At 42.4% G+C, this 15,727-nt stretch overlaps 1 protein-coding gene across 6 annotated transcripts in view; it reads right to left on the bottom strand.

The window, feature by feature from the left end:
- Positions 1-1,899: 1,899 nt before the first annotated feature.
- The window catches only part of ACTN1 (actinin alpha 1), an 89,716-nt gene continuing 75,888 nt past the window's right edge, over positions 1,900-15,727 (bottom strand). For 2 of the 6 annotated variants that reach the window (XM_051621102.1, XM_051621103.1), the window contains exons 13-22: positions 14,677-14,785; positions 14,062-14,202; positions 11,880-12,062; positions 11,027-11,161; positions 10,021-10,200; positions 8,944-9,090; positions 6,885-6,965; positions 6,294-6,359; positions 4,614-4,772; positions 1,900-2,809 (exon numbers count right to left, since the gene is read on the bottom strand). In XM_051621102.1, coding sequence (XP_051477062.1) covers positions 2,651-2,809; positions 4,614-4,772; positions 6,294-6,359; positions 6,885-6,965; positions 8,944-9,090; positions 10,021-10,200; positions 11,027-11,161; positions 11,880-12,062; positions 14,062-14,202; positions 14,677-14,785 — 1,360 coding nt within the window. In that variant the 3' untranslated portion in view covers positions 1,900-2,650. The remainder of the gene's footprint in view (positions 2,810-4,613; positions 4,773-6,293; positions 6,360-6,884; positions 6,966-8,943; positions 9,091-10,020; positions 10,201-11,026; positions 11,162-11,879; positions 12,063-14,061; positions 14,203-14,676; positions 14,786-15,727) is intronic. The other 4 variants (XM_051621104.1, XM_051621105.1, XM_051621106.1 and 1 more) reach the window with 2 other exon arrangements.

The following is a 15,727-nucleotide window of genomic DNA, read 5'->3' as shown; positions in this document are numbered from 1 at the left end:
TTTCCCAGCCATTAGTCACCCTCTATCCCTCGCCCTCTGTTATTTCCTTGATAAAACCAGTCTGATTTGGCTAGATTGGTGCTCTGTGGATATATGAAGACTTCTTAGAAACCAAGTTCATACAAGGTTGCAGACCAGTTTCTTTTCATTGTCTTCTTAAGACTCCTGGCTCTGCTTCTCTGCTCCAAAACCAGATGCTGGCAGCATTGAAGACATGGAACAGTCACAAGATAGATTTGAGAGGCTTTTGGAAAGATGTCAATAGCCACGAAAGGAAAATGGTTCATTTATTGGGAAATCATCATTTCAGTTTCTGTGAAACTGAAAATATTGCGTATGGTAAACTGATGAAAGCAGTTCACCTCTGAATGGGAGATGTGAGCTGGAAGCGGATTGTCCACTTTTTCTGTTCTTGGCAGGGGACATGGCAGTCACTGAGCTGTGAACAGCTGCTTCCAGAGACGGATTTCATCGAGGCTGATGTCAGGGCTTGGCTGAAGAACAGCATGTTAGCTGCAAAACCATGAGCCTAATACAAAAAGCTGGTTTAATATCTCAGCATACTAAGTGCTAGAGATTGTTAGGCCACACGATTGCAAGATACACCTTGTGCTGCTTATGAGGAAGGCGAATATGTTGCAGCACCCTAGTGCTCCTCCTTGGGTGGGGTGGGAGTGGGGAGACTGTATCTACAGAGGGAAAGACCAGGTTTCTTAAGCTCTAGCCAGTTTGACAAAGGCACCTAAGCGGAAAAAATACCAGTGCATAGGCCTAAACTTTTAGACACACCTCCTACAAATATTTCTTTAACTCTATTCAAACTACTTGGAATTACAGGCAAAGCTTTTCTGGTGCTTTTAACACCTCAGCTTCAACAAAGGATGCAGTGCAGTGCAAGGCTGGAGCCCACAATATGTGGTGGAAGCAGGGATAAGCCACCCATTTTCTCTCTGGGGTTTTGTGTGAAACTTGGTCACAGAGTGCGACACTATAACAGCTCAGCAAAAGGGGTTTGTAAAGACTTCTGGACCCTCCAAGCATGGACTTGTATCAATTAAGTGTATCAATGGGTACAACGCACAGAGAACCTCAACTTGGCAATGCAAATGTCCTTTTGCAGGCACAGCAAACTGAGCACAGGGCAGCTACTGTGGAAAAGAGGGTTACCAAAGCAAGGGCAATGGGTGCTCTGAGGCAAACTTCAGTATAGATTATCTGCTCCTGCCTGTAGTCATCCTCTCTGCTGTTTTAGTTTTCAGATAACCTTTGTTATGTACATTAAAACATGGTAATGGAATCAGCACTCTATCTTTGAAGAGGGCAGTCCCATTTGGAGCAACATAGCACTGACACACGATGAAAATGGGCCTATAGAGGAGCCTGCAAGCAGATTAAATAGTGATGAGGCTTCAAGTCCTGCATTACTGACAATTCATATCGACCCCTCCAGGCTGTTCAGTATCATAGGTTACAACAGATGAATGTCAGCTTCACCTCAACCCCAGCACTCATCAACAATGATACCAAAAGCAGTGAGATATTTCAGTGCTGAGCATGGGAACAGCGGAGGTGTTTTTCATAGCTGGCTGAAATTATGGTGGTTGGTTGTTTGCACAGTTCCAGTAACTAATTTTGTGCTATTTTGTAAGTAATAAGAGTATTGTTCCAAGAGATGTGGGTGTATCAGGGATGGTTAAAAATTATGTAATTAATTTGAAGTGGTCAGAAAGCTGTGAAAATTCCATCATCATTCAAGAATGAAAAGGTTAAGGGGGAGGCAAGTTTACCTTTCAAGTATTATAATTTCAATTTAAAAAAACCCATTAATTTTGGATTCTCTTTGTTGTTTTAACTAAATAGGATTAAAGAGTTTTACTATACAAATGAATAAAGTCTAGATTTGTTATAACAAGAAATTTTTAATATGGTTTGTGACAAGCAATATCAAAGTTATCCACTCTCAAGCTTCATGTTCTGAAACCAGACAACTCTCAGCAACAAAAAAAAGTTGTGCACTGATAAAACATAAGAGGCATATTGTATTTTTTTAATTAAATATGAAAACATGAGCTGTGTACATTATTTTTTTCCCTAGAAAACACAGCAATTTCAAAAGTTTATCATAAAATATTTTCATGAAATGAGTGAACCAGCAAACACATGCACTTGTGTGCCTTCCCCCCTCCCAGGATAAACGTGATAAAAGAGACATATGCAAATGTAAAAGGTAACAGAACAAGTGGTGCTTTGCTGTTGTTTGGTTCTTTTTGAAAAGGATGGAATGTAACATTGTGCTTGACTTTCTATGTCAGAACAAAAAATATTTGGTGCAATATTTTAACATTTTCTTTTTAAGTTTCAATCTGGTGGAGAAAAATACCTTTTTATATAATAAAATATGTCTGTTCTTTTTAAAACCTAACTTTTTTTGCACAAAATAATTTTGTAAACTGTCATTTCAAGGGCAAGGTAGGCGGTGCCAGGTCAATGTTCGTCCCCCCCCTCCCCCCCCACTTAAAAATGTGATCTGTTATCTGAAGCAAAACAGGGAAACACAAAAAAGAGCGGAGCAGAGGCTGCTTTGCAAAGAGAAAGAAGGGTGTGTCGGACAGGGGAGAGGGGAGGGAGCGTGTGGTGGGACAGGAAAAAGTTAAAGGTCACTTTCGCCGTAGAGTGCCGTGGAGAAGGACATGTAGTCCAGGGCACCGGGTACAGCATCACGGCCACTGTAGGGTGCCATTCTAGCAATGCAATATTCAGCCTGATCAGGAGGCAGCTCCCGCCGCAATTCATCCACAGTGATGTAGTTCTGCAGTGAAGACAAACAACAAGGCCATTGTTACTTTCAAAATACCGACCTGCCTCAGAGGGACAACCCTGGGCAGCAGAGAAGGACAAGACCCCAAGAACTAGACTACTACTGTGCACCCACACGAGGTGCTCTCTGCACATACACTGTGGGAGGAAACGCAGTCACTCTTCCTACCACTTGTCCAAGAAAGGTTTTTATAAAAGAGGGAAAGATTGTTTTTTCAGAAGGGATGCTGGTGCACCTAAAGAAAGGACCTGGAGGTAAGGCAAGGTATTAGTGTAAGACTGCACCTTCCTGTTGACAGTGGAGGTCCTGCTGAAAGTAAATGGGAGGAAGAAGAAATGTAATTTGGATTCTGTCTCTCACTGGCAGGAGGTAACAGCTGCTTGTGCTGCTTGGGAATTGCCGTTCCCTCTCCTCAGAGCAAGGAAAGGAGCCGTTCCCACTAGCTCTGGTTCGTGGCACCAATGCAGAGAGCAGACAAGCAAACACTTGGTATTGCTTCCACAGTTACCCTAACAATCCTTGCCTTTCACAGCAGATGTTTTTAATAAGCAAGCAAAACTCCTCATGTAAATTCAGCTTCTGGAAACTCACTGAGCGGAGGTGAGGTAGCTTGGCTTCTCTCCAGGCAGTAGGTAACAGTAGCTGCCTGTTTGCTAACCAGTATGTTGTCTTTAGCTAACTGACTCACGGGCATTTGGAACAATGGTTCAGGTTTCACACCACCTCTCTCTCTCTTCCTGTGACTTTTTATTCTTTTTTCCCCCCTCTGCCTTTCCATTTAATGATTGGAGTAAGAGGTATTTTTCTTCATAATAAAATACTGTCTGATTCATGTTATAGTCACTAGAGCATATTAAACACTGACAAGTATATTTAACATACTTTACAGAGTAAACAAGGGAATAAGTAATACTGTATTCAAAAGCACCTATTTATTCAGTGATTAACTTATCTGAGTAATGTGGAATTTTCAGGCCTTGAAAGACAATAACACTGGCTTCAGTCAGGCAGATGCCTGAAGGACAGGTATCATGGGTTTCTACATTACAGATTATGAAAAGATTATTACTGAAACATGGAAACCAGTACTGGTTTTGAGGGTAACTCATTAACAATCTGAGAAATGGTATCTCACATTTCAAGTGAGACTAATACAATAATTAGAAAAAATATACATATTAATAATACATCTACATATTATTTGTTCAATTACCTAAAGGATAAGTGGAAATTCTTATATAAGAAAAATAAGATTACATAATTTTATCAGCTGGTTCAACCGGTGATGGAAATTTAGAAAATTAATACTTTTAGTATTATCCTGTGTATTTTCCTACTTCTGATCAATGTCTAAGATTAAAAGATGCTCCTCTTGCAGATACAGCACATCCTCAGTGAAAATCTACTATTGATCGTATAACAACTGAGACATGCGTATCTGAGAAAGATCATCTCAAGTTTACAGCTGTCAGTAATAAATAAAGACTAACCAAGAACAATGTGTTTAATTTGTTAATACATTTTAACATAACAAATTGCAACCAAGCTCTTAATTAAAATTTTAAAGCAAGAGTGGGCAGCACAGTTCTGACTGACAGCTGAACAGGACTTTCAAGTGCCTAGTCAGGCTGCTCATTAACCCACACTTCAGCCTTGTACTCCTCCAGCACTGCAGCATGTTCCTGTGAAAATACCCTCCATGCCAGAGAGTGCTTCCCTTGACATCTTCTCTCTGGAGACAAGAGAGAAAAAGGAAAGCAAAACAGATGCAGGAAAGGAATGCATGGAGCCTGACCTTATCTCCAGCCAGGATCTTGAAGGAAGCCATAACCTGATCAGCAGTGTCTGTATCTGCTGTTTCCCGGGACATGAAGTCGATGAAGGCCTGGAACGTCACTACACCCAAGCGGTTAGGGTCCACGATGCTCATGATGCGGGCAAACTCTGCCTCTCCCTGGAGAACAAGAGAGTCATGTCAGCCTGGACATTTGGGCAGCAATGCTAGGAAAGTTGGGAGAAACTGTTCAGCAGAACAACTCACAGCTAGAAAAACAAAGCCAAATAGAAGCCACTTCTGTGGTTTTCTTTTAATCAGGATATTCTTTTTTTTCGCTTGCTCTTACGTACAAATGGTTCTCACTCATTTGTCCTTCAGAATAAAATCTTTCAGCTGTGGCCTAGTGTAACATCCAGCTCCAACTAGCTCTAGGACAATGCTCCTATCAGTAAACAGAATCACACATACTTCAGGGGGAGATGCAAATTTCTCTGTAATACATGTCACACTAGATAACTGCAGCAATATTTTGAGATCTGCATTCTTCAAATCCTTTTGCTTTCTTTTACTAAATGAGAGCTTTTACAGTGCTCTTCAGCTGCTAGAACAGAAACCACCAGAATAAACCTCTCTGGGGTCTTTAGTATTAGCTGGTTCATCTTAAACAGAGAGGCTTTGAAAAGAAGGACTTGCATATCTGGAGTGGCCCAGGGAAGTATCCTTTATGGGGAAGATCCTACAGAGAAGTTTGCTACAGAAGCCAAGCCCTTGCAGTGTAGTTTTCTGCTTTTTTTCTTCATTTTTCTTTTTTTCTTTTTTTTTCATATAAACAGAAGATCATCTGTTCTCATCTCTGGGACTCCTTTCTCCCCAGATAAGGAGGAAGGCAGTGCAGAGCTGAGTCTTTTCCTGGGAGCAGGCTCTTCTAACACAACTAAAGAGTATACCTTCAAGAGTAATTAAGGTATCTAATCAAATGTTACCGTGGCTTGGCACACTACAGTGCACTCCGTATGCATACTGGGCTGATGATTAAGATGAATACTTTTTTGCCTGACATCAGGAGCAAAGATACTGAGAGAACAGCTAATAACTTTGCACTACACTCTTCTGCCCTTTGATGAGCATCAGTCTTTGGTGAAGCTTCTACTATTAGTTATTGTGCCTCTCAAGGTGCCACATGTTACTGTTCAGAATAGACAGGTATTCAGGTAGGGAAAAAGCCATGGGGAGGATGACTGGAACTTGAACCTACTTACCTGGACAGGAAAAGAGATGTGAAATAAATGGTTGGAATGAGAGAAGCAGGGTTTGAGTGTATTTGGAAATCAGGTTGTGTGTATTTCCAGATAAGTTCAACTGACACTTAGGGCTGGGGAGGGCTGTGTGTGCTGTGCAGAGCATGGATACCAATACGAGGAATTTTATTGTTTCTTCCACTTGCAGCTACACAGTTTGATAAATATAATTCTTATTTGAAATACACAGGAATTAGACAATGATTTCCATTTTTTCCTTCAGCTACTACTGCGAGACAAGAATTTTACATGAATAACTAACACTAGATTTAACATCTATAGCTGATAATTCTGGAAAATAAGGCTGTATTTACCTTGATTCACTACACATTCTCCCTGTATTTTTGAAGATGCCTACAAGCATCACTTTGAACAGGAGTGACAGAGGGCTCTACATTACCATATTGTAACCCATGGAGATAAGGCAGGCTCGGAAATCTTCACAATCCATCATTCCAGTCTTCTTCTACAGGGAATGATGCAAAGATGGAAAAAGCCAAGAGAGAAAAGGGAGACCAGTCCAGGGAGAAATGAACTCACAGAAGACATTACAAAGAATGCAATTCAGACGGGAAGAGACAGATGGATTTACAGGACAATGAAAAACAATAGAGGAAAGGTAGTTTGTGAAACCATGACAAAACAAAGGTGGTTTTGGACATGGAATAATTCACACACAAGGAACATAATAATGAAAATAAACAATGAAGACATCAAGCAAGACAGATTTGAGGTATGGACAGGAAAAGGAATGTCAAGTGACACAGAATAGTTTGAAGACAAAAAAGGAATTCTCTCAAGAAAAACAATTAGGGAATTAAGAAGAAATAACAAAGTACATTTAGAGAGGAAATAGTATAGAAGAGTGATACACATGTAGTCAAAAAAAAAAGAACAGCAACAACGGATTAAGACAAACAAGAAAAGAAAGGAAAAAACTGTTATTTTTCCAGTTTAACATCTGGCTGTGTTCACCACTAGCAGTCAGTACCTGTGCATCGTTTCCAATATCGTAACCCAAGCTGATGAGACAGGCTTTGAATTCCTCAGGGCCAAGTGTGCCGGAGTGGTCCTGGTTATGCGGTGTGCCAGGCAGCAGGACATGCAGTGCCAGTGGGGTGACGGTGATGGGCAGAAGGAAGGGAGACACACAGGAGAGCAAAGGGAGGTGGAAGGACAACAAACGGGTGCACCATGCAGTGGGTGAGGAGGGAGAGGAAGAATGACATGCAGATAGAAAGACAGGGAAGAAAAATAAAAAGTGCACAACGTTAGATATCACAATGACATTTCAGGATGTGCTAAAATTGCTCTTGGAACAGTTCCTTCTCAAAGAGCTCGTCACATCTTGAGAGCATTTGAATGACAAAAACAGCTGATGCTCAGAAGCTTCAAGATCTCCATCTCCAAAGTAAATTACTTGCATCACTGCTTGTTATCCATAGTGCCAGAAGCCCTGTGTTTCACTAGTAACCCGGAGTGCAGGTAAGCAGGCAGAGGTGGTGGGAAGCATTGCCTTAATCTTCTAGTCAAAAGTCCCCCTAAAGGAGTAGGTGAGGGCAGGTATGTTTGGCGACACACCCAAGGAAGCTTGGCTGTCAGGGCATCCCAGAAACAGACAAGGAAAAACAGCTGAAGCTCAGAGGAGCAGCGTTATGGCTGTATTTATGAGACCTGCACATGAGGTGGAGCTTTGACTGGTAAAGCTATTTCAAGTGCTCACCTCTGCAAACAGCAGTGCTGTGCAGTGCAGCAGTACACGGCTCGGCAGCTGCTCTTCCCTTTGCCCATTCCCCTGCTCCCCCAGTGTCTGGATGTACCCACCAAACTATACACAACCTACCACAGGAACTGATAATACCCATCCAGCCTGCAAAATTTTAGCTCTTGACAACCCCCCAAGCACTGAAGAGCCCCTGCCTGCTGCCACTGTCTCTGGCCAAATCAAGGAACCTACAAGGCAGGCTGGTGGGGCCAATTCCAAGCAACTCCCCTCAAAAAATCAGCTTTTAAAGTCCATGTTCAGCCTTCATAAGTTAAACACACAGTCGAAGACAGGAAATCCACATTCTCTCTGCATTATCATTCAGACTGTTGTGAAGGAAGGGGCAAATGATATGAAGGTCAAAATATAAAATCTACAGAGCTTTATGGGTCTTTACTCCTAATTAAAGAAACTATGGTTTTTATTTCTCTTAGGCATCTAGAGAAAGGCTGAAATAGCCAGTGCTTAGCAGTCAGAAAGTGTTGCCAATCTCTGGGGCCTGGCTGCAGCCCTGTTCTCTGGAGACTTTTAAAAAACTCTAGCTGTTGCACCAAGTGATGGAGAGCAACCCAGATTTCCATCACTGACTTAGCATCTCTGCAGGCTGCTTGCAGATTTCCAGACAACACTGAAGTGGTTGATAATGGAGCGGGTTTAAGTCTTGGGCTCCTGTCTCTGCTTCTCTGCATGACACCCTTGTGATTCAGGTTGTAGAAGGAAGAGCTGCAGACAGGCTGGCAAACTGAGATTAGGAGAATTTCCCTTAAGGAATTTCTTCCTTATTGTACCTGTCAGTGCCCTGGCATGGATTTCCACAGTAAGGCAAGGCAGGCTTTACATCAGGGTTAATGGCTCATGCAGTGGCATGGTGTGCATAGAACCTGTTTGCTCCATACAAGAGCAGTACTGGTTTCTTCAGTATAGGTTTATGTGACAGTATGTCAGAGTGGAGGGCAGCTGCTCCAAAGAATTTTATAAATCAATATAATAAACTGCTCTCTGGAGAAGATGGGGTAGAAGTCTAACTTCCTAAATAAGCCTTCAAAATTTTCCATACTTTAGCTTTACCAGGAAACTTAACAGTTTCCTGTGAAGATTTACTTCTGCTCCCAGCCTAATGATCACTTAGCAGCCTTCACAGGAATAACTGCTCCACAGGAGCGGCATTTTTAAGAATTAAGCATCTTCTACTGATCAAGTTTTATCAAAGTTACTGTTGTTTATTGCACTGAACAGTCTACATGGAACCTTGTAGCTTCCCAAGCTGCAGTCAGCACTGACTTACCCTGTCAAAATGGTTGAAAGAAGCCCGGAACTCATTCATCTGTTCCTGGCTGATTCCTTTGGCATCACGGGTCAGAATCTGGTTTTCCACTTCATTGATGGTTCTAGCAATTGTTGTTAGTAACTGCTCCCAGCCCACTCGGATATGCTGGAAAAAGAGGACAGGACAATTTAAAATTAAAAAGTAGCTCTTCTGTCTCTGAGCAGTGGGTCAAATGCACTACTTGTTGCAAATTAAATTATCTGGAGGCCAAGGCAGAAGTTCATTTGCTCAGAAAAGCTTCCTTCTCATCTGCAATGTAAGCCAACCAGATGTTTAAATCCTGAACTCTGACTGAAGAAAAAACATTGAAGAAGTCAATTTCTGACATTAAGAAAGTCTCGGTCCTATTGCAAAGTTCCTTTGCCTTGTCAGAGCAACACACTGGGCAACATTCTCATTTAACACAAATGAGAATCAAACCCAGTGCTTCTAGGACTTAGTTGGGCAGAAAACTCTCCTTACCAAGAAAATAAATAAACCACAGTCCTTAGAAGACACTGGTGCTCCATTGCCTCTGCCATTTCTTAATGGAGAGCTGGACAGAAACCAAAATTACAAGTTTCAAAGCCCGTCTGTGTTCTGCTGTACTCATGTTGAACTCAGTTTGCTTCCAAGAAACCTCACATTGACAACAGAAAGCCAGACTCTGATTTTAAAAAGCTGTTGTTGGACTTTTTTCTTCTGCCAGGCTGTGGCAGCTCAGAATCACTAGCACTCCCTAGGTCTTTCTAATCCCAGCTAATAGACTGCCACAATCAGATGGAAGGAGAAATGAGACTAGCCAGCCTTTCAGGCAACACTGTTGATCTCTTTCAGGTTATTTCTATTGTCTATATTTGGAAGTATATTGGAATGAGTTGGCATGAAATACAGCAAGGCAGAAAAAATTACTCAGTGACATGTTGTTGCATGTGTGGCCACATTGTCAAGCTCTCCATGTTCCTGAGAACCAACACCTGTTGCCAGAGCTAAATGTGGCTGAGGCTAATGGGCCACAGCAGATGAGGCTGGCTGATCTGCTGCCAAAACTTTTACCTCCATAGTGTAGTTGGTGTGCTTGTTGTCAAAGATAAGCGCTTCCTGGATCTGTTGGTGGTCTCCTTCCAGCTGGTCAATCTTTGGTTTGTAATTCACAATGCTCTTCTCGTACTGCCGCAAGTGGTTGAGCTGGTCCTCCAGGGTCCCATGCATCTCTATTGAAATCCGGCCAATCTCCTGCATTAGTAAAGCCAGAGGAGTTAGACCCCGTTGGAAGGACAAGCCTCAAGATGCTTGACGTTTATTGCAGCTATTTCATGCTCACACAGGATAACAATTCAAAACAAAAACAATCTCACGGAGCAGTTATTTTACATGAGCTGAGACAGTATCAGCAAAAATTTTAGCAGAGACCTGAACATTTTCCAAGTGAGGTGAGTCACATGAGATGATTCTAATACAAGGATACAAAAAAAAGAGAAGGAAACTGCAGTCCATAAGCTAGTAATATACCAAGCCAGATCTTCTTCTGATGTACTGTCTGCCACTTAGTCCCTGCATACAGACATACTTCTGCAATCACTCTGTTCTTTACAGCTCCTGCCAACAGCAATAGCTTCACATTTTTCCATTTCATCAACTCCAATTACTTTAACTGAAATCTTACCTAAAGAGGGAAGATCTTCCTTAAAAACATACCTCCTCTGTTGATGCTTGATAAGATAATTGTATTTATTTTATCATGTGTATCAAGACTATTGCCATGAAAGCAGTTACACAAAATATGCTTTTGATTTAGGTTCTTCAGCTTGCTGCATATAAACACAACTCTTAAAATACCACTGTCCCCCCTTTTAAGTCATGTTTTTAATCTCTATACTAAAGAGTAAGGGGAAAAAAGTATCGGCATTTCAGTAATCAATCTCAATCTTGAGATTCTCCATATTTTCTATGAAAGTTTCTCTTGCCTGAAGGAAGAATGACTGTGACAGTGGTCAAGAAAGACAAAGGGTAAGAAGATCAGTGAAGATCACAGAGGAAAAAAGAGTGAACAAATCACTACCTCCATCTTGGTCTGGATCCAGGGTCCAATGACATTGGCCTGTGCACCAAACTGTTTACGAAGTCGTTCGTTTTGCTGCTGACGAGCATGTTCTTCCATCAGGGCTTGATCCCTTCTGGGAACCAGCTGCCGCACCTACACCAAAGAGTAACAAAGTGTGCAGTCTATACATACAAAGGCACATGTATAGTAAGTGTAGAAATTGCTGCAAGGAAGGGAAGAGCAGGTGCTTGCACTGAAAATGAGCAGTCATACGGTTCAGGACATAGTGGGAAGGCTCATGGAATGTGAATCTTATCTGCCCTAGTAGGATGCATGCTGCAAATTCATCTTGGGCTATGGAAGACCAGAAGCAGCTTCCATTCATTACTTGGGGTTTTGGTGGCTCATGGTAACTGAATTGCAGGACCTTGTTCAGATCTTGTTTGGTAGCAAGAACCATCAGCATAGCTGGTACAGAGAGTAGCTGCTCTTTTAGGATTACAGCAAGGGAAGACAACTTGGCAGTGGAGATGAAACATCTGAAGGGTTGAACGGTGAAATGGATACTGACTTACTCTGTTCCTGCTTGCCAGGTCAGCTGAGGACTGAAAACCTCAAAGCTTTAAATTTAGCATCTTTCATTATAAAAACAGCAAGTAAAAGGGATCTGACAGCTCATAGGCATTTATATGAAAGACCTCTTCCACTTTCCATGCACACAGCAATTGAGTTGAAAACAAATGATTAAAATGAAAAGCTCAGCAGGAAGCATGAGAGGGTAACTGAAGAGTTAATAACCCACTTCCTGGGCCCCCAGTCATGGAGCAGTGGCATCCTCCCACACTAACTTGCAGGACTGGAAAGAACTCACATGTTCCCATTTGCCATTAATCTCATGTGGGGTGATCGTAGTGTAAGGATTCGTTCCTGCCATGTTGACATGGTATGTCTGGACAATCTTTGAGACTTCATTGTGGATTCCCAGGATGGCCTGTCGCTCCTTGTCGGCATCTGGCAAAGTGGCTTTGAACTGTTCATGGGCTGTGGTCAATCCCTGCAGAAGGGAGGCAGCAGCAAAGTGAGGGTAAGAGCATTAGACACTGAATAGCCTCTTCAGTAAATGTATCCCTGCAGAAGTGACTTCAAAAGCTCACATATTCCCAGGATACAAAGCAGGCTACTCTAATGTGCTTTTCAGATTCTCTCAGCATCACTGAATAGGCTGTTTTAAATAGTTAAATGACATGAAGTCCCATCTGTTTTTGTCCTATGTTGACCAGTGACAGACATCAGATCCCAAAAAATGGTGGCTCATAATTTAGGGAAAGCTATTCCTCCCACATAGTTTTTAGGGGAAACTATTTCTCCAACAGTGTTTCTCCAACACTGGCTGCTCAGTGACTGCCTGTCAGCCCCTTTGGGAAAAAGATCTGAATACCAGCATTACTTTAAAGCAGTCATGTCTTAACTAGTGTAACTTGTGCCATGTTTTTCTTTTCCTACTAGGTATGTACAAGTTCTACAGCTAAGATAACTCCAGATGAATAATAGGTGTCAGATGCAGTCTGATTAGAGGCAGTTAGAACTAGGTGTCTTCCAGCCAACAGCAAACTTGCACAGGCAACGTTCCTGCTGCTGAAAAACCGCTTCTTCTCCCTGAACACAGCAGACCCTTTCTGTTCTCCATCTTGCTGTGGTGCCCTGCCTGTGCTCCAAGGACCGATGGCAGGGGCATGCTTGCTGGTAGTTTGTGGACAGCTGACAAGCCAGTCGGTTCTGGCTCATCTCCCATGGCTTCTACAGGCCTTTAAGGTGCTTCATCCCAGAAGCCTGGAAGATCAAGACTAGGGAAGCAAATGCAGGGAAAGAGGCAACAAAACGAATGGGGGACAGAGAGGCATGTGCAGGGATAGTCAAGGGAACAGTGTGGAGAGATGAAGGAATAAAAGTGAACTGCATGATTCATCACTCTCTTACAACACACACACTGCAATTACTTCTTGTAAAATTGCTTCTGTACAGCATGACTCATTTCTCTACAGCTGCTGCAGTGGCAATAGAGATGTAATGCAAATCTGGGGGCTGGGAAAGGTTCTGCAAATAGTCACAAGGAGATGATGGAAGTGTTTAAATGCTGTTCAGATTTGTCCAGCATTGTGAAAGGCTTAATGAACTCTTTTGTTCACGAGGGAAGGGTGGAAGAAAAAAGTAGCAGTTCAGTAAGACAGCCAGTACCAGCCCAGGGCTATTTCACTACCCTGTCACCTCTCTGGCTTCATAGTGTGCCCTACTGGTCTCCCATGCACTGCCTCATGATGACTCTGTTGTTGTCAGCCATTCCTGCAAAGAGATGATTTGGATTCTTTTCATGAGTCCATAAGCAGGAGAAATAGAAGTCCCCACTGCAACCAGGGAAGAGCAATTCCTGCTCTCAAAGGTCTGAAAATTACCTGTAGATACCTCAAGTTGCTTTCATAACACCCTTTCAGAAGGGGGAAAACTGAGCTACTGTCTGTTGTCTTGCAGGAGGCAAGAGGGCTTTTGCTTCAAATGGTAATCCATCCCCAAAGTGGACAATTCTGATTTTTCTTAAACTCAGCACTGAAACCCAAGTGGCAGCTCAAAAACTGCCCTCACGTCACACCCTTTCACATAGAAGCAAAAGACCTGGATGTCACATTACGTGGGACAACTGACCTGGAGAACCTGTGAGTAGCACTAAGCTTTGCTTACATGGGTTAAAAAAACTCCACAAAACCCTACAAGATCCTCTCAACTTTCAGGCTTTATTTAATAAGACTTGAGTTACACTAAAAAATCCACTTTCAGTTCTTTGTGTCCAGATAGGATAGTGTGAGCATATCCCATATATATTCAGATCCAGGTTTTTGGAGGAAATAAAGGAAAAACATACTCCTTTTTGCTTCTCTTGTTAAGGCTCACTCACTAGACAAAAAGGACCAAAGAAAGGCCTACAAATTCAGCACTGCTAGAAATCAAGGAGGCCCCTGACTTCTATCTCAGCCTGACTGATACAAATAACTGCTCTGTACCTGAATCTCCTCAATGGTGTGAACAATGAAGGTGTCCTGCAGGTCCTCCATGGCCCCTTCCATCCAGTTATTGAAAGGGGCAGCTCGTTTGGCATATTCCAAGTACAACTGGTCAATTGTTTCCAGTAGCTTCTCTGTCCTCTGAGCAAGCACAAAAAAAATAATCAGGAAAGATGGTTAGAGAACAATAACCACATAGACATGAGTTGTATGAGCTGCTCCTTCTTTTCAGGCCTCCTTGGTGCTCCCAGGATGGCACTACAAGTAAAAGTCTCTCTGCTGTTACAAGCTAACTGCAGAATAGATTTTTTTTCCTCTGAAGGAAAAATCCGAGGTTCTTCGAAATAAAAGAAAACAAGGAGAGTCTTTTAAAGTAGAACAAAATTACAAAACACAGAATAGTAGATATAAATTAATAGCCTGAGCTATAGTACCATAATTGGGCTGGAAGGGAAAAAGCAAGCTAAATATACTGAAACTTAGCCCTCATTTACAGTTTGGGATATTCTAGGAGTGCACAAAAGAGCTGAAATGTGTTGCTTGTGCCTATGGCAGCTTGCTTCCCACAAGTGACCTGCCCACATAATCCCAAAGGTCCAACTTGTAATGTCTCACCTCCAAGGCTTCTCTACGTTTCTGGGTTAGGGCACCCAGATTATCCCACTGATCACAAATCTTCTGGCACCTGGCATTGACACTGGGAGAGTCGTAATAGTCCAGCTCACTATAAGGGGTGGGGAAAAAAAAGGACAAGAAGTCAAGTAAAGACCTTTTGGAGAAGAAAGAGAAGCCCATTAGAAATCTTTATCAGCCCTGAGGGCAGATGCAAACAAAGAGCTCATAGTCTGCAAGTAAAGCAAGCCAGGAAGACAGCAGTATCTAGTTTTGGAAGTACTGTATGTTATGGTACCTCAAACAGCACAGAACAGGAAGAAAAACAACCACCACCCAAGGCCTCAACAAATGCTGGTGCTGGCTGCCTGATGGGAATAACCTGGCACTGGGGGAAGGGAGCACAGACTTCTGCTAATGATGGGAACAAGCAGACTATGAGCAGAGCAACATGCCCCTGTATTCTGCTTAAGAACACCATGCAGACTAAACACTTGCATCTTGTACATCAGAATGGGCAGCAAAGATTTATTATGAATGCAAAGAAACTGCTTAAGCTAGTTATAAAAGTTGAGTAGTATGGGTGGCAAGGAATAGCTAAATCATACTATCCGTTTATTTAGAACAATCCCAGAATGTCCTTTTTGATTGTCTATAGGCTGACACTCATGGAAAACAGGCTGGTGGAGAGTACAGCTGGGGAAAGGAGAGTACAGTGTAAGCTGAAGCTTGTGGTCTTGGTAAAGGAGAAACCTGAAGGCAGAGGGAGACAAGCCAAGCTGGGAAGTGTCAGCCTCAAAAAAGAAAGCAGAGTAACTCACTGGGCTACTGAGTGACCCTGAGCCATTGGATGAGCACTCCTCTAAGCAGTAATGCAGGTTTAAACGGTTTCCTTTTGCCTGCCCTAGCTTTGTTTCTTCCCACCACTGTATTGCCCTCCTGAGGTGTATGGGCACAACTGTTGGTGAAGTTTTGCAGTAAACTAGTCAGGAAATTGATTTGGGCTAAAAATAACTTGTTCTTTGCTCAGTTTTTAATCCAGATCAATTCCTTG

The sequence above is a fragment of the Apus apus genome, chromosome 5 (assembly GCF_020740795.1).
Source record: "Apus apus isolate bApuApu2 chromosome 5, bApuApu2.pri.cur, whole genome shotgun sequence".
Taxonomy (NCBI): Eukaryota; Metazoa; Chordata; class Aves; order Apodiformes; family Apodidae; genus Apus; species Apus apus.
This window is presented reverse-complemented; position numbering and strand designations above follow the sequence as displayed.